General features: G+C 45.3%; 1 protein-coding gene across 5 annotated transcripts in view; it reads left to right on the top strand.

Moving 5' to 3' along the window:
* Positions 1 to 20,955, top strand: part of LOC149370532 (uncharacterized) — a 64,408-nt gene extending 43,453 nt beyond the window's left edge. Inside the window, exons 6-13 of one of the 5 annotated variants that reach the window (XM_089562120.1) lie at positions 5,169 to 5,222; positions 5,294 to 5,390; positions 7,361 to 7,594; positions 13,013 to 13,144; positions 14,849 to 15,001; positions 18,746 to 18,851; positions 19,399 to 19,454; positions 20,872 to 20,955. In XM_089562120.1, coding sequence (XP_089418246.1) covers positions 5,169 to 5,222; positions 5,294 to 5,390; positions 7,361 to 7,594; positions 13,013 to 13,144; positions 14,849 to 15,001; positions 18,746 to 18,851; positions 19,399 to 19,454; positions 20,872 to 20,885 — 846 coding nt within the window. In that variant the 3' untranslated portion in view covers positions 20,886 to 20,955. Of the gene's footprint in view, positions 1 to 5,168; positions 5,391 to 7,360; positions 7,595 to 13,012; positions 13,145 to 14,848; positions 15,002 to 18,745; positions 18,852 to 19,398; positions 19,455 to 20,871 lie in introns of all 5 variants that reach the window. The other 4 variants (XM_089562115.1, XM_089562135.1, XM_089562128.1 and 1 more) reach the window with 4 other exon arrangements.
* The last annotated feature ends 1,133 nt before the right edge of the window (positions 20,956 to 22,088 follow it).

Here is a 22,088-nt window from a genome sequence, read left to right as displayed (position 1 = left end):
AGTATATGTAAAAACTGAAGGAATTGAAGAGATATAGCAAAATCATTAAAGAAAAAAATAAAATTAAAAATCACTATTACGAAAATTCTATCAGTGCTGCTAATACCACTTCGAAGTCCACTAGGGTAAAACGTTATCTCCTTTCTGCTTTTCACTCAGCGCTCGCTCACTTGGTGAGGTCAGCATGTATGATGCGCTGGTACCTAGTCCTGCATTGGCGGAAGTTTTCAATGAACAAGTTGCAAATTTACCTATACCAGCAATGCCTCATCACGTAAAGCTTCTTATTAACGCACATCCTATAAGAATGTTTTGAAGCCCTGTGTCGGAGGATCAAGTACTTCGTCATTGTGCAAGTAAAACACTGCCAGTTGAACCGTCGACGAGATACCAATGAAACGTGTAAAGTTTGTTGACATAATTTCACCTGTCCTAACGCACATGTTTAATCTGTACATTAGCTCTGGAGCCTTCTGTAATGACATGAAAATACAAATATAAAGGCTAGTCATAAGAAAGACGGTGGTAGCAGACTCAATAGCAACCATCTAGTAAAGATCCTGTATCCTTTTTCCAGACACTGAGAAAAGGTTTTTCTTTTTGATATGGTATCTTAAATTGAAATGAAGCAAACACTAGTTGATGCCCAGAATGGCTTCTGGAAATTGTGGCCAGAATGGCTTCCGGAAAATGTCACCACATACCTTTGCTAGACAAAACAGAAGGCGCTTTAACAAATGCAACTAGTGAAAAATTGCATAATCCTTATTTCTTAGCTTTACGAAGGCGTTTGATTACTTCATCCGGAGCATCCTACTTCAAAGAGTGAGTTGAGTGTACTATGGTTTTCGAGAGTTGCTATTAAATTTATCTTGCCATAAAATTCATATCGCTCGCAATATGCCGAGCTCAACTCGTAATGTTCAGGTATAACTCGTACAAACTCGGCAGTTCCTCACGGAAATATACTAGGAACATTTTACATAATAGTTACTTGGGTGATATTGTTGGTGTAGAGGCTGTGGCAAACTTCGTTGCCTATGCCCATAATACTAGCACAATTTAATGTTTCACAGAACAATGCGTTGCTGGATAGCTTTTCAAACTCAATATTCCCTGAAGTAGGTATAAAGGGAAAACATAAGGGTTCATCAGTTACAAATAAAGAAAACGTGATCGATTTGCGCGCGAAATAAAGACTACTGGTTCGTTTATGGGGTTTAACGTCCTAAAGCGACTATGGCTATGAGTAATTTCGTAGCGAAGGGCTCCGGAAATTTTGACAACCTAGTGTTCTACAACATGTACTGACAGCGCACAGAAAAGGACCTGTACAATTTCACCTTTATAAAAATTCGGCCGCCGCAGCCGTGATCGAACCCCTCCCGGTCTTTCGGGTCAATAGCCGAGCGCCATAACGACTGAACCAGCGTAGCGGGCAAATCCAGGCTACTGCATTCAGACTTGAGGCTTCCACTAAGTAACCCTGAGGTACGAACACGGAGCCAGTTGATAATCGTAGCAGTAATTTTTGTAGCAGTAATAGAGAAACGATGTCATGGGACAGGCACATAATTATATATCTTCATGACTTCGGTCAGCGTTGCGTATTCTGCACGAATAAAATCATTACATTTCCAAGCGAAGCGGGTTATTCTCGTATATATAGTTCCGTGCTTAGCACGCACGGGGGTTTATTCACAGAGGGGATCGGTCGGAGCAGGATGGAAGCAGGAAGCCTACCAGCGTCCTTCAGCTCTTTCTCTTCCTTTCTCCCTGCTGGTCTTCTTCTGCTTCTTCCGTCGAGGCTCTGTGGAAGCACGTGACATATATTGTAACGTGGCGGCCAGCCGAAGAATGAGGCGTGATGAACCATGAACATGAGATGATTTAATGGCCACTGGCCTAGCGCGAGCGCTCCGTCCGGCGTCACTGCCAGCTTCGTCTTCGTCACACTACCCGGAACCTCCGAGCGATCGTCCCGGTCGGTGACGAACAGACGCGCGAAATGGCGATGGTCTTGAGTGGAGGGTTGAACAGTATATACAAGATGGTGCAGTGCTGGCCGCCACAGTGGATGAGATGAGCGAAGGATGAGTCATGGTCCACGAAGTATCCGGGCCGGAGGGTGCCAGGAGCTGACGGCCGAGGTCCGTGGACGCACCGGATGGCTGGGGCAGGGGGGCGGTGTCTTCACGTGTGGGTCTTGGGTCGGTCTGGTCTCGGGTCCGTCGGGTCTTAGGTCGTCGTGTCTTGTGGTCCGGGCGGGGGACGGGGCTGGGGTGAGCGGCGAGGTCGGTTCAGGTCGGGCGGGCTGGGGCATGGCCGGGCGACCCGGACCAGGCACTCACGGCCGACGTCCACGGCAGGCGCAGCACACCGAAGCTCCGGGACCAGGATGGCGATGAAGGGACCCCAGCACCTCCACCAAATATAACGTGGCGGCCAGCCGAAGAATGAGGCGTGATGAACCATGAACATGAGATGATTTAATGGCCGCTGGCCTAGCGCGAGCACTCCGTCCCCCGCCACTGCCAGCTTCGTCTTCGTCACAATATATATATTCGCGACGAAAAGCACGAAGGGAATGGCCTACTGTGGGACGGACGCCGCGGCACTCGGCTGCGGGATCGGGTTGCCGCACGGCGTCTGGCCGGCCGCCCTGCCTCCCTCGACCGCGGCGCCGCGCTTCCGCCGTGCCGATCACGGGCTTGTCTTAAACAGCTCTAAATGTTGTGGCTGACTCGTAACTCACGTTACAACGGTCCAAAACACATGCACCGCTGGGGAGCGGTCCGTTATGTGGTGTAATGTACTGTACATATGCATGCGTGCGCTTGTTTCTTTCTTCTTTTTTCTTTTTGTGTTTCGTTTTTTGTTTTCTTGGCGGTTTTGGTTTGTACTTTCCTTGTTAGAATATTATTTTTGTTCATTCTGCTGGGTTCACCACCCACACCGAAGGGAGCTTCTCTCGAAACATTCTTGCTGGCGGCTTCTGAGAAGCAAAACAGGTTCCGCCCACTCGTGCCTTCCGCAGCTATAGGCGGCTGCATCCTGCCTACGCACTGCAGAAGCAGCATGTACTGACCAGCTGCGTCACTGTTGCATCTGCGTAGTGCCATCAAACGAAAAATTAAATTAACATCAATAGGTTTCTCTCAAATAAATACCGCATTAGGGAATGGGCCGCAGTATAGCAGAGCGCGAAGTGTGTGTGTCGACCAGCGCTGCCAGTATGCTGCGTAGCATGGAGGTTGCTGCGCTCACTCACCTGATCATCAGCATAGTGCGCTTAAAATTGCGCAAGTATTTACAATCATTTGCGAATTGCAAATCGCGCCGCTGTGCACGGGCGCCGGCAGGTTTACTCGCCTCCAAGGAATCCGTTATTTTCTTGATAGCACAGCATGTTTTAACGTGTGTAGAAGTTATACTAACGTATAGTGTAGATTTATGACATTTAATATATCTTGAAACTATTTCTTAATACGACATATATAAATATTTGATTCGAGTAGAAAGAAGTTTGGTAAGTTGTGTCAATCTTGCGTGGTCATGTTGGCATGATTAGAATATCATACTTTAAGTGTGCTAAAAGCCACATGCTTTTTCATTGCTTCATGCATGTGTCATAAGCTATTATATGAGGTAGTTCATGATCGCGAAGTTTGTTTGGAAAGTAGCCGCAGGCGGGCTGGTAACAAAGGCACGTAGCGAGATTGAGAGGGGATGAGGCAATGAAACGTGTTTTCTTTATTTATGCATGAGATATGTAACCAAATTCGGTGCAAATATGAAATTTCTCTGGTAATTTCAGCAACGCGCTTTATTTTCAGCTATACCTGGTATGGTTCTTGGATAATTATAATTAACACTTTCGTCAAATCACCCCAGAATCTTGAATAAATAAGTAGAAAGTGCGGAAATTTTATATGCCAGCATATTCACAAATCCCTCTTCTCCTTTATGGCGCTATTGCTTCTTTTCAGATTGTCAGTACTTATGCGAGCGTATATTTGCGTGAATACTTTTCTTACAACAATAACTAATACTCTACTGCACGTGTAAGAAAAAAACTGGGACGTTTATCACACTCCTAAACATCTCAGAAATCTAGTGCGACAAATAGAATCATTCTATTTCCATTCGGCACGAATTTACGAAGGGGTGAGTGATGTCAACTGCAGAAAATGTGAAGGATAAGAAAACAAACCTTTAATTGTATTCCCTCCTTTATGGCCTCTTCGCTTTCGCTTTGGTCAAAGAAATGCGGCACTGAAATCAACGGAACCTCTGATTTCTCTTCGTGGGGATACTGCGATTGTGGTGCTCCGTAGTCGGAAACTCGCGGAATTCGCGACGTGCCAGGACCATCAGAAGCGCAATTACCTCAGCATTTTGACGACCACACATCTAAAAATCGTAACTTTAAAAATCTGTACACAATATTTTGCAATAACTTTTCGTCACAAAACAGAAGACCCCAGGGCTTCGAAAGGAAATTATTTCAGCAATCAAAACTTTTCGCCAAATCGACCAGTTTAACAAGGGGAGAAATCGGCCTGACTGGTGCGTGGTGGCGACTAAAAACCGCTTACGCGAGACAGAGGAGATCGGGGAGACGATCGACGCTATCTCCACTTTTCGCACTGCGCGAGACGTGTGCCAGGAAACGGTGAGCGCCCGTCTGCACTGCCGAAATAACGCCGGTACTTCCCCCAAACTACTGTTCCAAAGTACAATCATTCAGACTAGTGCCAATTGTCAAAAACGTATTATTTTATTCAATGCCTAGAGAAGAAATCAAGGGCAGAAACGCGTTCGGTTACCACTAACCATAATACAATACACAGCGGCGAAATACACCGTACGCGGCCAGTGTGAGCCCGTGTACTTCGATAAATTACTAAGTTGAAAGCATCAGTCACTGCTGTGATTCTCAGAAACTGAAAACGCGCATACAAGCCTTGAAAACCCATGCTCACCACCTCAGCGCGACGCCACTCTGCTATCGACTGCAGCGCCACCTCGCTTGGTTGCAAACATGCAGGAGATCTGTAGAACGAGGACAGGCCACGATGCAGTTGTAGCCTTTAGACTCGGCTTCTTCGTCGTGAACTGAAAGTGAAGCTTACATTTCTGTATTTTGCTCTTTTGCTACTCCGCAGATATTGAGGTTGCCCGGTTCTCCTTCTCCTGCAAGAACGACGACAAAAAGAGGGGTGAACCTGAAATCTCCAGTGAGCTCGCCGAAGCACCCGAGTGGACTTCAGTGACCCTGACTCTAATGCAGGGCACGAACTGCCAGCTTGCACTCCGGGTCACCCGAGGCCGCGGAACAAACGCAACAATAGCTATCGGCGCGATCCGAGTAAGGGACACGCAACAAGGTATGGCGACATTTCTTCGTAAAATAATACACTTAAAAGGAGCAGCCCTGCAAAGAATGTGGTTCTGAACTAAAGCACACCTAGTAACTGGCCGTGTTCACGCCTGAATGTTTGTGTGCGTCATTTTCCTTTTGTGTTCCTGGACATGAATCTCTAGGTGGCTAATAAATATCTACTTTATCGAACTATTAACAAAACACCTGAGCCGTGACGGGTGCCTGTAACAGTTGACTATGCGGACGTGAAACAACAAGTTTTCTTCGTAGGAATTGTTCGACGCCTGACTGTGTCCTGATAATACACAACTTAGCGGACAGCACTCGCCCAATATACCAGATTTCTAATTTACTTAGTGACAGAGTTCATATTTTCTAAGGCATATTGAATGCCGCGCATGCATACACAAGTGCATTACTATCTCTAAAAACGACCTAGTTATGCCTCGCGGTCTTCCCTGGGGTTTTTACGCGAACATTGAAACTTGAAGCCGTGTACTACCAACGGCTTTCCGAAGCTATCTATCTAGAGGTGAAAGCAAATAGCGAACTTTTCTACTTACACTAAGAATTTACCTTATTACATGTTCAGACACCACTCCTTTCTTAAACCTTTCATTAGAACGAAATCTGGTATGCAACTGCTCAAGTGGAAAATTTCTAACTGCTTGAATCTTTTCCCGCCTTTAATCGAAATGATTAATTGTTGCTCTTCCCTGATTTCCTTCAGGAGAAAGGGGAAAATTTATTTTCTGTATAACTTGTAAGCATACCTGCAGGATTTGGCCAGTGACGCTACTTACGAATAGCATATCATAATCCAGTGTCGTCCTGTGATTTTATCATTTTCCACTTCGTGAATTTATACCTACTGATTGTTCTGGATTTTGTTATTCAACTCATTTTGTCAATTTATTTTGTGCTTAGGTTACGCAATTCTATAATTTGAGTACTTAGTGCTTTAAAAAGATTCCGGAAAAGATAAACGCGCATTATAATGTACGCTAGGTGTGATGAGTATGTACTGTCGCACACACAACATGTGTACGAACGACCCATAGCACCGTGAAATTTCCGTCGAAATCTTAAGCCGCGCGTGATTGTTGCCGTACTATTTCATGTTACATATATTGTTTTTAGTTTATTAACCGCCAATTTATTTCAAACTCTCCATTTGAGAACAGAATGCTGCCATTAGAATAATTGTTTGCGGAAATAGTTTCGAATACAATGCAGGAAACGTCAGAGCCATAGATATCGTAATAATGGTTTCGTCAAATTCGTTCACATCTCAAGAAAAACGCGCGTAAAAAATTTGATACCTACCACTGCCACCTTCTTCTTCGACAGAAATCAGGCTCACTTGCTCAACTCAACGTAAAAGATCACCTCTACTAGTGCCATAAAATGTTCGATTAGGCTTCCATGGCAGCCAAACATATCAGGCAAAAAATGTATCAAGAAAAATTGAGGGCACGTACAACTACTTACGTCCCATGAAGGCGAAAACTTTAATTTTTCATTCGTATTTTTTATTTCTTTCTAATGACAAACCTACTCGTTTAAAGCCGTAAGACAAAGCACACATTAGGCTGACCTTTATTCGCCAAGAAGCAACGCTCTTTCATGGCTAATGCGTTGCATGCTCACCTCGCTATCGAAAGGTCCTTGGTCCAATTGCTCGCACCTTCGGAAGTGTGTTTCTTCTTTGCTGGTTACGTCATTGGTTGTTTTGTGGAGCATTTCTCCTGGATGCCGAACAACGGGTTTTGTTGCTGATGGGCCATATAAGGCTTTCGCCTAATATGGTACCATAGGGCTTATGTGGATACTGCAAAGAACTTCTAGCACATATATCAGATTTCTGAGTATTCATGAAAATTGTGAATGAACCTCTGTATCGACGTGGTGGTAATCTTGGTTCAGTGGCAACCACGTATTGCAGCGTGCTCATAGAATTTGTTATTGCTACAGATGCACTGGCGACCACTCCCGGACACGCAACTTCAGAAACCACGCTTATCATGGACAGCTCCGTGACCCCCGTTTCAGCCACTGATGCCTTTACTAAGGATGTTGCATCCCGGAAGCCATCTCTTCAATGTGGCCCTCGCCAGTTCAGTTGCGAAGAGAACAGCACCTGTATACCGGCTGCACTTATCTGCGACGGTGTTCCAGACTGTCCAGATGGACTGGACGAAATGTGCGGTATGCAAGCATCAGGGCTACCAAAATTATATCTTCAGAGTGCTAAAGCACACTAATGTTGACATCACCAGATTGCTTAGAACACACATAACATCCGGCTTATATTTGCTTAAATAGGTCCTTCCGATATCAACAGCCTGTAATGTGGAGGGCTACATGTTGTTGGACGCTATTTTAGCAATACAGGAGGCTTCCACTGTGTTGCCAAACAATTTCTGTAATCTTTCCAAGCACGTGCTTGTTAATAATGTTAGATCCGTATTAAAGCCTATAAATTTTTGCGTTCCACAAGGCTCCATACTGAGTACTTTCTTTTTCTCAACATGACCGACACTATAACCGTGCTTGTAAGTCCACAAATCATTCTTTACACGGATGAGACCTGGGTTCATATCTGGAAAATAATTCAAGGGGTGCATCAAGTCCCCTTACGCGCAGCAAGGCGAAAGCCTTCGTGCCATCCTGCTGAGATCTCTGAAATATTTCTGATCCTTCAATGCGTGCATTTTTTTGGTGTTATTCTCGTTATAACCGATCTCAAGTTACGGCATACTGCACCCTCATTATATCCGGTGTGTTCGTTATAACCGATTTAGAGTTGCGATATGCTACACTTTGCTTGCCAGCGTATGCAGCGCAAACAGAAAATCGTTTCAGTCCACTTAGAATGTCCTAAGTCAATTAATTTGGCCGTATTGGATGTTTTAAGATTCAAGAAGTCATAGTTTCGGGGAATCAAAAGGTCGTCAGCTCGAATCCCTATCAGATGGTGCACTTTTATTCGAATATTATTTTATGTTCCGTTATGCGCCGAATCGTTTGATATCTCTGCGAACATTCTACGCCATTTAGGTGGTCCACAACCTATGTACCAATGGTACCACCAACTGGTCTCACTCGACCTCCTCACACAGTGGAGTATATATGGGGAACGAAGGTCTCTTCTTTCACTCTTTCCTTTTGTCTTCTAGCTCTCCTCTATCTGTGCAGTAGTCGCATTATTGTATTCTCTGGCGGCATGTGCTATCGAGCTACGCTAGTCGCTGTGTTGTACTTTTGCTTTCTGTGAGGAACAGTTGTCCCTTTTAAGATGAAAGGTCCAATAAATTTCTCTTTCATCTGCACGAGGCAGCGGTGGTGGCCCATGGCCAGCGCCAGGCCCGTGCACTTTCCTTTTCATCCTTCTCTCAGTCGCAACAATCACAACAAGGCATAGTACTGACGGCCCTAACGCTGCTTAACCAAGTTTGACTGACAGCTCGCGTGTCTTCGCATGATGTAGACTTGTGGCGCCACACGTTTGTGACGCATTAATATTTATCAACTACTGTAAGAATTGCAAGTATATGGCCCCAGAATTTGTCGCAATGACTTACGGCTGACTGATTTAGATTCCGAGGGAAAAACTAAATTTTTTTCTCGTGCAACAAGAAACAGCCGACTTCACAGAAGCATTCTGTGGCACAATGTCTAGGAATATCGGACAACCGGTTTCGCCCATTTTTTCCTACACGACTCAGATGCCAGCTTCATTTCAGCGTTGTTCATCCTGGAGGTTTGCTTTTCTGGGTAGTCATTGGCTCCACAAACCTCAAGAACCTTCTTTTCCTGCAGAAAACATCAATATGTTTTGCCGAAAATTTATCACTGTATGGCACGGCATTACTTGATTTTTTAGGAAGAACCGTATGTTATCTCCACAAGCTTTCAATTGTGAGTGGATTTCTGAGGTAGCAAACTGGGAAGGTATAGCCAATCAAGGAGATTTTTTCTGAACACCCGGTGATCAAAATTGGTATGAACTGAGGCACGTAATGTTACAAAAACAATAAATACTACTAACAACGGTGCGTAGTCGTTTATATGAGGAATTTCAAATTTGTTATCCGCATGAAGTGAACGTTGTAGAAAAATATTATTCAATCTTTGTTTTTTGTAAACTAATGATGTCTTAGTTTCTAAAAAATGTATAGCATCTATAACATCGCGCTCTGAATACGTCTGTGCTATATGCACATTTAGGCTGACTATTTCAACAGACCTTTCGTTGTCAACCCGCATTATAGAGTTCAGTGCATTACTTTTTTTTTGGTGTGCGTCTGGCACTGTACTTTCTGTTCTGTGAGTAACAAAGCTGTGTAGAAAGCTTAAAATCACGGATTTTAAATTTCAAAAATTCTTACTGTGGTGATCGAGTGTTTTTATATTTAATATTTGTATCTTTTCCTTGCTGTTGTGGTGAATTGCTATTGCCTTTTCCCTCTCCGCCAAGATGCGGTATTGCCTGAAATTTCTTAAATAAAGAAAAGTAGACAGAACATAACGATTGTTAGGAGCCTTCCATAGACTTACTATTGCTAACTTACGTTGCTAACTATTGCTAACTTACGTTAGCAATAGTAGTACTATCCCATGGCGTTAGAACACTCACAAGAAATCATGAAGATAACATGCGTAAAGACTGAACGGAAATTGCACTTTATCGAGTAATGAATTTGTATTTGCCAAGCAAACAGTACGTGATGCAAGAAAAGGGAATTAGTTTCGATGACTACCGGATAACTGGGATACCCTTTGCCCACTGAGTTCTCAATCCACACTGAAGTCAGAAAACGTAGGTGTTTTTCGCGATTCCACCTGCATAAAAGCGAAGCCGGCAGGGCCGCTCCCAAAGCGGGAGACTCGCGCATACCATAAGCAAGTAGTCATACAGAGCCACCGCTTTCAATACGAAGTGCAACTACTATGACTACAAAGCTTCGTATCTTCGCGGAATGCGAGGTATCGTAGTCCTTCAGAAGCAGGCCTCACATGAAGCAACAGCTTCAAGACAATTATTATCCCGGCGCTACCGAGGTCATTCTCGTAAACGAAGTGTCTACTACACGGTGAGAAGAATGGCCTATAGGGCGTATTTAATGGCGAGTCTGTTTTTTTTTACTTGATCTGTCTTCATCATTTGGGCCTCAATTATGATCTTACTCTGGTGGGCTTCTCAGCCGATTGTATGCTGATACTAGAGACGCTTGGTATATTCTAATCAGCCCTCGCATCACCATTGTTTTAATTTTTGAACACACTTTTTTTTCTATTCTAGCCGTTTCTTGGAAATAACATAACACCAAGGGTTGCTACGCAATGCTACATATATCATCACCTATCGTCAAGCTACTTATATTGTCCCTTTATGAAAAGCAGGCAAGTAAGCAAAGGCTTCGGCTGCAAACAATTATAGCGCCCCCGTTGCAGAAAAGGAATTTAAGGCAGAAAGCTGGGCTAGTTGGTGTTTGGATTGAGAGGAGGTGTTTGGATTGATTCGTCTACCCTGCCGTCCTTGTTTTTTAGCGCTACTACTATGTCCTCTCAAGGAGAAAAGGCACTCTGCTGCAGTAGCAAAAGCCCGATTGGTGATTAACAGTCGTATGCGTGGCCGTAGCGCCCGAACGCGCTAAATCATGAATGAAACTGCGCGTAGCAATATTACAGCTCTATAATCCTTTCGTTCTGTCTAGCATAGATAAATGGTGCTGTCGCGTGCCCGAACGCGATAAAAATACCACGGGAAAATAACAGCGAAAAACTTTTCGGCGATATTTAGGTGCGCGCAGAAAGAGCCGTGCAAATTTCTAATCTTATTTGTCATTATTAGAGGCCGGATTTTTAGGCACTAAAAAGCACGTTTTAGGCGCCATAAATAGGCGGCTAAAATTGCATTTTAGGCACCTAACGGAGAAAAATAGGCACTATAAACTTTATCAAAAGTGCACACTGTTCCGAACTTCAGCGCGCAATATCTGCCGTAAAATAAAACAAAAACACAGCAGGAATGATTTGGGACCTTAAGCAAGATGCGAACATTAGAGGCCGTTTTATTTAAGGCTGTCGCGCAACTTTTCGTACAATACACATGCTTCAGCAGAGCAAAAGGGACGGTTACCAATCCTTTTAAAACACTTTGGTATACCTTGAAACAAACAATTCGCTTGTCGTGTACAAATGTAGAAACAATGAACACCTTAACAGGAGGCCATGTATTCAGAAATTGATAGAAATATTGTCAATTCAAAGCATATGACAAATGAGTTCAGTCTTCGCTCACAAAGGAATTGAACTTATTTTTTGCAGGCATACACGATGCTTCAACATTAATAAATATGTTGTCAATTGTCTAAACAGTGCTTTATAGTTTGTGGCTTCACGTGTCTGGAGCCACGCGACTATCAAATGGTGCTTGCCATTAGAAGGGTCTGGAAACCATAAATACGAGATGCTAGAAAATGTTACACACAGTGCTGCTTGATGCGGAATATGCCGAAAAGAATCATAGTTCTGCACGGGCCTACGTACAGTCTTTGTCAAAAGTAACCAGGCTGCACGTTTTTCTTCTCAGTCGTATATTAAAGCTATTATGCCAGCCCTCAAGCTCTAAATCTCTGTATGGTAAGAAGAACCCTTTTCCTCACCTTCACATAACTTTTTGATCTTTAGAGAAGCCATGAGGGGCTCTGTTATACGGATGAGAAGCAAACCATGCAGCCTGGTTAGTTTTGACAAAGACTACATCCACGAGGATCCATGGTAAAATAAACGTCATCCATCTAGAAATCACTGTTAAATCTATGGAAGCAGTAGCAGACAAGCACCATCTGGGGCACAAGGAACGAAAATGAGGCAGGTTAGCCAGGTGGAAATTTTAATCAGTTAAACTGTTTCGAGCAGGTTTATGGAACATTTTACATTTGGTTTCAATTGGAACCAACTGGAATTATTTGGACGAACCTATAATTTATCCGTATACTTTCCGAAATGTGGTGCCATCTGGTCAACTACCACTTTAACAACCAAAAAAATCATTAACAAGCTGCCACGATAAAATGGCAGAAAATAGGAAGAAGGTTGCTTCGATATTTTCGGCTGGCGTGGTTGGTATTGTGTACACAGCCGGCGTAGGTGCCGTGTTCATCACAGCCAACTAACGAGGTCATCTAATGTTGCCACGTGTGTGTTCTACTCAAAACCGAAATGGATTCGAAAGCAAACAGAATCTGAAAGCAAAACCACAGCGTATTTCAGGCCCCTGTTCTGTAAAATAGGGCATTATTAGGCACCGACGTCGGAAATAGGCATTTATAGGCGCTGACACCCAACATAGGCATTTATAGGCACTATGAAAAGAGTATTAAACATATTGTCAACACTTAATTCGTGCTCATATGTAAAAATGGTGTGCCTACGAAGCGTTGAAAAAAATAGGCATTTGCCTAAAATCCGGTCTCTAGTCATTATAAAATATGTTCTGTACTCTATTTTGATTTTTTATTTTTTTTAAGTAATAGTTTCCTATTCTGAGATAGGGCCAAGAAAAAGGACATTCTTGGCCAGCTTCAATATACACGAAACGATTTCCTCTCCTCGCAGAAAGCACAACCGCATGTAAAGAAGAAGAGTTTGCATGTGCAAGCAACAAGGCCATAAGTTGCTTTCCACGTTCTATACTTTGCGATGGCAAGGAAGACTGCCCTGGCGGCGCGGATGAGTCATTGTGCGGAGGTTAGTAAGTAGAAACAACTTAAAAGCAATATATATAGAAAAGTTACATGTACAATTCATTCTACCTTCAGAAACACCGGGAAAAAGTCATCTGTGCTACCACAGAGTCTTATTTTGGTACCAAACACTTTCCACAAGTTGTTTAATTTATTGTAAAATGCGGAGAGCTACTCGTCTCTTCTGTTTCAATCGGGAAAAATATATTGTTACATCTCTTTCACTGACGCATTAATAAAACTTCTGTTTTACTATCTATGGCCATTCAAACCACACTTTTAACCGTATTTTTTTGCCTATCCACCCTCACACATATTGGGGCAACAATTAGAACCTATCGAGGTGCCCCCGCGCACGCTGTCTATTCTTCTGAGCGCTGTGAAAAGGGCCCTGCCTCACCGTTCTGATCAAAAGTCAGTGACCCCTCCACTCCCCCCTCCTTCCGCGTTCCGAATTGCGATACTTTGCATGTCAGCGCCATTTGACGAAGCATGTCTGGTGTAGCGACTTGCGCAGGGCACCCCTCTCGCCAGTCCCCTATGCAGAAAGGCATAGTTCGAAAAGCGCAAGGAGGGTGGGGAGGGTGGGGGGGGTCGCCTCACCTAATTTTGCTCACCATAGTACCGGCTGCCCACCTGTAATCAGAGGACTATTTTCCGTTGTTCAGGAGGGCTCAGTGGTGTGCGCTTGTTCTTTCACTCATCGCCCGCTTCTTTAGTTTGCGTTCATTTTTGTGGAACTATTATTTGTGTTTATTTAGCAGATAAAAAAAACGTGATATGATAGGATATCTTTAAGTGGTGTACTCGCAGTTTCCCTGAGAACTTAAGATTTGGCATTTCTGATTTGTTATGTGCGTTTTAAATTAACGCCTATAGTGAGAGTGTTGGCCAATAGGTATCACTATCGCCAGCCGCAAGTCTTCTTGCGAAAGCAACACTCCGACAGCCAAAGCGAGAGCTCGGGTGGCCGCCGTCGCGCCGTAGCTATCCTGACCTTGAGCCGCCGCCCTGCCTAGCAAGTGGCGCGCCGTTACCCAGCAACGCGATAGCACGCGCTCGCTCCACCCCTCGCCGTCGCCTAGCAGCGCGATAGAGGGCGCTAGCTCTTCCCGCTCACTCTATTGCTTTCGCATTCCTTTAGGTCAACCAGAGTTAAATCACCGCCATTATTTTCGTGGGCATATTCCCGACAAAACAAGCTCCAGCCCTTCTGCTTTCTTGCACAGAGTCAGAGGTGCGCTGCATCACTCCGGATTAAAAAACTACGGCCCATGGAAAGCCTAACCTTTCGCTAAATTTGTATGCAATGAAAAATGATTCTTTCTAGAACCTTGACCACTTTTAAACGAATTGAGTCCTCTAGAGCGGAAATTAAGCAATGGCTACCTTTCTATATGATCATTAGCGCGTCAGCTGTGTGGTCAAAAAATATGCCCTCTCCCCACATTGGTACCGTAATAGAGCGGAGTGCGAATCGGTAATGACCTCCCTTGCATATTATATAGGTTGCAAGTTGATTTTACAGTTTTGTTTTTCGCAATTACAAGTTCTTCGTGTTTTTCTGATGAAAATGAGTAGTATAGAAAAGAAATCGCATCAGCCACGTTCTCCATTCATAATCTAAGTTGTCGTTTTACTATACACATTTCCACAAATTCCCAAGTAAACGCGCGACCAAACCTGTTGATGTTCTCGTTTCTGGAAGTCTGTGTGGAGATTCGTTGCCTCAGTGGCGGTCGCTGCGTGCTGAAGACTCCTCAGATGATGCCAGACTGTCACTGCACTCAGGGCTTCGGGGGTCATCGCTGTCAGTACGTCGTGAAAGATGGGCAACTAGCTGGCATTCTGGGCTTAAATGGTGAGTTGCGTTGCGATTTATATCCCGTCAAACAAGCAGCATGAGTACACTTGAAAAGCAACACGAATAATTTTCCGTTTTGTATTCTACAAGTACTTCCCACAGCTAATGCAGTTAATGATTTCGAACATTACTAAATAATAAGCGGCGAAGCAGGCAGAGAACAGAGTACCTCAGGACGTCGCGCTTTCCTGACGAAGTTGCGCATGAAAGTTTTGACCAATAGTACAGCTAATATTAAGAAATGCATTTTGTTGAGTACAAATGCCTAGTAGAAAAATCCATAAAAAGAATAGTGACCATGTGACATCAATGAGTTAGATAATATTTTTCACCAGGACTCATTTTGCGGAACTGCAAAGATTGCAGAGAAAAAGCCCACAGATAAAGCATCTTGTATGTTTTAAAGTGAATGATCAAGGTTAATTTATTGTGGTGATTTAGTTCAAAGCTAATTTTGTAGGTAATATACGGGTCTGTTTATTCCATGTGCTTCAATGTCTTTCTTTTCTTTAATTAATAGTTAACACACCCAAAGTTTTTAACAATTGCGCTACTTTCTAGGTGCGATACCGGTAAAAGGAACGGTTTTTTTAGCCAAAGCTACAGTAGGCTAGTCAGCAGCGCATTTCTGACGGTCGCCGCAGGCCAGTACTGCGCATGCGCCGTAACAATAACAACCAGTTGGGCCGAGTCGCAGGTGTTTCGCAGCGCGCCGCCACCGCTCTGGTCTGCGCTGCGCCGCGCGTGACGTCACCACTAACTATGCGCCTCACTGTGCATGCTCGGTGCTCTCACCTGTTGCGCCGCAGCGGAGGATATAAGCAGTGGAGCACCCGCTCGCTTGCGAAAGCGCAATGGGAGAAGAAGCGGCCGGCGGCCGCGTGTATAGTGAGCGGCATCTTCAGAAGCTCCGGGGAACTGCTTCAACCAATCCCAGAGTCATTGGTCGACGCGAGGCTGCACGTCTGCGAAAGAATGAAGCCCGAAGAGCTAAGCGTGCGTTGGAGACGCCCGAGGTGCGTGAAGAATGTCTCGCCAAGCAGCAGCAGGAAAGTGCATCGAAACGCTGTTTGTACCTCTATAAATCTTATCTCCTAATGAAGACATCTATACAACTATCAGTTGTGTATGTTCCCTTTTCACCAGCGTTTAAATATTAACGTCGTGTTTGACAGGACAGGGCGTTAAAGCAGCGCTGTCAGCAGTTGCTTCACGGGAAAACCATCGATGTGGCTTAGCTCCGCTGGGCCTGCATATAGTATATATTGAAAGTACCTTAGGCCTACTCTGATTTGGTGCGGCTGCAGTGGTTAAGCAGCAACTGACACATATGTGTGTCACACACAAACACTGCCAAACGGATTGTTCACAAAGTCTACCTCGAACGTTCTCGTTGCCGGTTCACTCGCTGCTGACCGTATGGTGTCATCGGTAAATCGGTGCGTTTTCTTGGCGTCTCCTTCTTGCTCCCTGTTGGGAGTGGGTGTCCGAGCCAGGAAACGGTCGAGGCGACGGTGAGTCAAATAACTTTTATGTACAGTATGTACAAGGACTTTTACATGATACAAGGGTCAAGAGCACCACGGGCTAGCACAAAGACGAAGGGCGGCCCCGGCGGCGAGCGGAGCTCCGGCGTGGTGGCTCTTCTGCTGCCCGTCTGCTGCTCGGGTTCAGCGCGGCTCCGCTTTTAAAGCCGCTGGTGACGGTTGCGGCAGCCAGCCGTTCAAATCCTCCAATCAGGTCACGGCACTGGCCACCGTTCAAATTAGACCAATGGTCGAGAGGCGCCGGCCGTTGAAGGCTTGAGACAGGAACGGGCGGCCGGAGAAGTGCCGCGGCGTCCGAGCCGACGGTGAGGAGGGGCAGGAGGAAGGGTCCGCTTCGGCGCCGGCGAGTCGGGATGAGTCACGCTGCACGCCGCGACATGTCAGAGAGAGTCTGGGCCTGCTTTGAGCGCCGGCGGGCGCGCAGCGCTGGTTTAGACAGGCCCGCCAGCGAAATGTGGGCGCCGGCACTACATCCCTTCCCGCGTCTTCTTGTGCCGTCGTTTCGATCCCGGCTAGTCGTAAATTGCGCTCCGCCTTTTCACACCACCGCTTGGCCAGAGGTTCTTCATGCACCTTGGGCGTCTCCGACGCACGCTTAGCTCTCCGGGCTTCATTCTTACGTAGACGAGCAGCCTCGCGCCAAGCAATGACTTCGGGATCGGTTAAAGCAGCTTCCCGTAGCCTCTGAAGATGTCGCTCACTATACATGCGGCCACCGGCAACTTTTTTTCCCAGTGCGCCTTCGCAAGCGAGCGCCTACTCCAAGGCTTATGTACTCCTCGGCGGCGCAGCAGCAGAGAGCACCGCGCATGCCCAGTGAGGTGCGTACCTAGTGATGACGTCACGCGCGGCGGTGCGCGGAGACCGGCGCGGCGGCGGCGCGCGGCAAAACACCTGTGGCTCGGCGCAACCGGTTGCCATGGTTATGGCGGATGCGCATTACTGGCCTGCGACGACCGCCCTTATTGCGCCGCTGACTAGCATAGCGTAGCTTTCGCTACAAAATAGAAAGAGAGAAGCTTCGCGAATGGAATCACTGTTAGCCGTGTTAACCGTTAATGCCCAGTGTCGCCAGTTCGAGGCGCACCATTTCGGTTTGGTTCATGGGGTTTAACGTCCCAAAGCGACTAAGGCTATGAGAGACGCCACGCCGAGTACTCCCTACAACTGCACGGATCTTCAATAAAGCAAACTTGGGAGTTAACAAGAGTTCAGTAGCCAACGCTTCGCAGTCGCAAGGTTTGGCGTTTCTATGAGAGGACTGTGTCAATTTAAAGGCGCTGCGAATTACCAATTTCCATCGAGTGTCCAAAAATGCCTCCTATCTGATTGGTTGACACATACTGCTAGAAAGAGGACGACGTTTCCTGAACAAGAGATTATTTACAGGCCCCGGGCTTTCGAGTTGGTTCTTTCATTGCGTCTTTCACAAAACTCTGGTCAGCTGAACAAAATAAACGAATTCCTGATTGTTGCCTATTGGCGAGAAACCATGCACTCACTCAAACTTTCGCCGCTTGTAGCATTGTCTGGTTTTGAATGTGCGTGAATTCACAACCGTAATATGAAGCTAAGGAGTATTTCTTTCATTTCTTCTTGATTTAGGCTTTAATACATTGAGAATGGCAATACTAGATTAAGAACGTGTAATGGGCGACGCGCATAGTCAGTATGGAAGTAGAAGATGACGTTGGTGAGCTTAACGACGTCATCCGTGTTGTTGTATGCGCTCACTCGTTCGTAGGAGGCCAGCCAGTCTTCGACGTCTTTGTCGTCAGTGCCGCTGAAGATCGTCGGGTCGCGCCGACGGACGGCACCGGAACAGATGACAGCGGGCTAGGCAGGTTGGGTCGGGGTGTAGGACGTCGTGGTAGAGCCTGGTAGCCTGGGCATCGTGGCGTAGCTCCAGGGGAAGAGCAGGCAGCACCTCCACCAAGTGTAATGGGGCGACACGCACAGTCAGTATGGACGGCCACAGTCCTTGTTCCAGCGGTGCTGCTCAGCAGGCCAGCGTTCGGAAGCGCAAAACCCGAACTTCGTCTGCGTCGGCTTCCTTCTTCCTCTTCTTCGTCGGCGATAGCTGCTGGGGCATCAAACCCCAACTCTCTTGCTTACAATCGCAATTATATGCGGTGCACTAATTTTGATCTAGCACACCTCCAAATTATTACTCTTCCCTTTGTCACATTTTCAGAACTTGGCGTCGCCGATATTGTTGTCATAGGAATCGTCGTCGCGTTGGCTTTTGGAGCAACGCTTGCAGCAGTTGTCATCTTAGTGAAAAAAACAAAGGCACGGCGGTAAGCAAAATTTTGAGTTCTGGAAGTTTCTTAAATATCTGACACGTTTCTATGCGACATTTTTACAAGACTGGCACCTTACGAATAAAGACGTGAGTATGAAATCTGCGGTTATTTAGACGTCAGATATGACTTCTCGTTTCCGGTGGGTATATTGATCTTTCCCTTTTGAAATCCCACATGAATAATGAAGCGGGCATGCACACCAACTCTCAATATGACCAAAAATGAAGTAACTGGCCCAGACGTTCTCTCCTACTTGACACTTGCCTTTGGAGACCGTCACACCTTACTGCACCAGCCCTAAGGCACCTTGGTTATTTTGGGTACGCTGAACTGATTCTCTTTTTTGCGAAGCATTCCAGGAAAGAAGCGCATTAATTGCGTCAAAGGCAAAAGTCATGCTATATTTTCTGTTGTAAACACCCAACGATTTAGCCCTCATTGGCGCGCGCCTGACTTCATAAACTCTACCTTGCCTAACATAAATCCCGAGCACTCAGTACTGTTTCGGGGACAATGTCGTCACCGCAATGTACCTTTTCAGGAAACTCCCCGCGCATCCTGAGGACGCCTCTTGCGGTACGCAGGAAGTGAAAAGAGGTGACCATATTTTCTTCACACTGCTTCCTCATATTTTAGCATTTTTAGAAACTTTGCCTCATGATGATATTGGTGGTGACGAAATAAATTTGCCCGGGTGTTACTTTCTATTACGGAGATCGTGGGTCACGTGACGGAGGCGTCTCAGTTACCGTTAAGTCTAAACACTCTCTCATCGTGTTGGGCCAAATTTCTAAGCAAGATAGCTTATTCAATTAGAAAAAGTAGCTGGGCTAATTGGTAGATGGATTTTGGTCATACATGTCAAATGTGGTTAGGACGTTGCGCTTGTTGTGAGTAGCTCACTGACCTGTCCACATTTATGGTGTCCGTTTTATGGGGCGCCTTAGTATGACCAGAAAGAAGGTTCATTTTTTAAAGCTGTATTGTGTGGTTTTTTATTACTATGCCTGGTTAATCGCAAACCAGACGCTCCTAATTTATTTTTCTTGAGAAAGGCGTTGGTCACGTCTTAACTTTTCGTAACAGAAATGTAGTTATGAACAGCGTTTTCAGTCTTGACTGCATTGACTGGAAGCGTCGGTATGTGGAAATTAGAAAAATGAATGATGTTTTACTGGACGGTATACTTCGATTAGGTGTTCATCAGTATCTAAGTGAATACACCCGCGGAAATGATGTGTTAGATTTTTTTTTTTGCCGAACTCTGTCTGATGGAGTTATCAGTAATAAGAGAGTAATTACCAATTGGCATCCAAGCAGGCGTAGCCATATGTCGACAAAGGAAAGCTATATAGCTACAAAAGAAACTTCACATTTCAAGAAATTTCGTCCTGGTGGGGGGAGGTTCGCACCAAGGACAGTTGCTTCACCATTGCAGCCGCTCTACCAACAGAGCTAACGGGGACTGCTAGCAAATGGCAGGGCGAGAGCGAATTGATCAATAACTCGAAGTGGGGAGAGTGTTGGTCTAACATTTAACCAGGATTGCTCATAATGGGCTCATAACCCATCATAGGACATAAAGACCAATGGCAATCATATACCATTTTTGGTGGTTTTTTAGTCCGTAGTCAGCTCAGTGCTTTCTTTTAATTTTTTTTTTCAGAGCATTTTTCGATGAGAGAGTATAGCATGACCTCACTTGAGCGGTCTCTTTTTGTCTCTGCGCTTCTTTATCAACGCACATCTTCTTGAGAGACCCCTTCCTTGTTAAAAGAAATGATTGTTTCGCCACTTCATGCAACATACTTGAGCAAAGTGACCTTGCTGTAGGTCTGAATTTGCCTTGTTCAGATAAAGTAGCTTTTCCAACTAAACCTGTACAGCCTGAGCCTGACTTACACTGTAATATGCGCTTATGATTCCTAATTCTGATGTGCCTTCAGCTGCACGTGCATGGCAAATGAATATCAAATATTGTTGCTGACTTATAATTAACCTAAATTTATTGCAGAGTGCAAGGAATAACTGCGACACTCCCACAGCTCAAGGAAATTAGAAGCCCAGAAAATAATTCTTGTAAATATGCTCGGAATAAACCCACAATATTCTGGTCGCATCTCCTGTGCGATGGGGAAAAGGCAGTTGGTTTTCTTTTTATCTGACCGTAAATAATGATTGGTTTGGTTTGGTTTGGTTTATGGGGTTTAACGTCCCAAAGCGACTAAGGCTATGAGAGACGCCGTAGTGGAGTGGTCCGGAAATTTCGACCACCTGGGGTTCTTTAACGCGCACTGACATCGCGCAGTACACGGGCCTCTAGAATTTCTCCTTCAAAGAAATTCAACCGCCGCGGCCGTGATCGAACCCGCGTGTTTCGGGTCAGCAGCCGAGCACCATAACCACTGAGCCACAGCGGAGGGGCGTTAATAATGATTGTATTGGATTTGTCTGTGTACAATATGCACTCTCATTTTGACACCGCAGGTAAGCAGTGCTGGAGCACTCAGTGTTCTCTCAAAAAATTTTTTCACAGATGAAATCCAGACATAGCATCGATTTAAAAAACTGTGAAAGGATGCGTGCATTCAACATTTTCAATCTGCTTTGGCATTAAAACATATTGCTACTTCAGAAATGAGAAATGCGTCATGGGGATTTGCTGAGAAGGGGTTTTCAGCATGAATAATTCGTGTTCGTTTTCTGCGCTCGTAACAGCATAGTAAAGGTTCAAGAACACAGCAGTCGAATGCGAGAACTCCCACCGATATGCGGAATTGGTCTCAATCAGCGCAATGGCAGTTATTGTCATTAATTTGTGCACAGATTTGTACAGTATTATTGTTTTCTTTTAGAGCCGCCGCGGTGGCTCAGTGGTTAAGGCGCTCGGCTGCTGACCCGGAAGACCCTGGCTCGATCCCGGTCGCGGCGATCGAATTTCGATGCAAGTGAAATTCCAGATGCCCGTGCACTTCGCAATGTCAGTGCACGTTAAAGAACCCCAGGTGGTCGAAACTTCCGGAGCCTTCAACGCGTCCCTTATAACCTAAGTCACTTTGGGACCTTAAATCCCTATAAACTATGCACCATATCTTTCTTTACACACAACCTTACTTTAAGACTGCACTAACGATAGCTCCACCTATTTTTTGTTCTGAGAAAAATTGACTCTATGCCTACTACTCACGGAATTCTATGCCTATACGGAACGGCATTCTTTATTATCTATTC

This window comes from Amblyomma mixtum, chromosome 1 (assembly GCF_055824585.1).
Source record: "Amblyomma mixtum isolate Tamu chromosome 1, ASM5582458v1, whole genome shotgun sequence".
Taxonomy (NCBI): domain Eukaryota; kingdom Metazoa; phylum Arthropoda; class Arachnida; order Ixodida; family Ixodidae; genus Amblyomma; species Amblyomma mixtum.
This window is presented reverse-complemented; position numbering and strand designations above follow the sequence as displayed.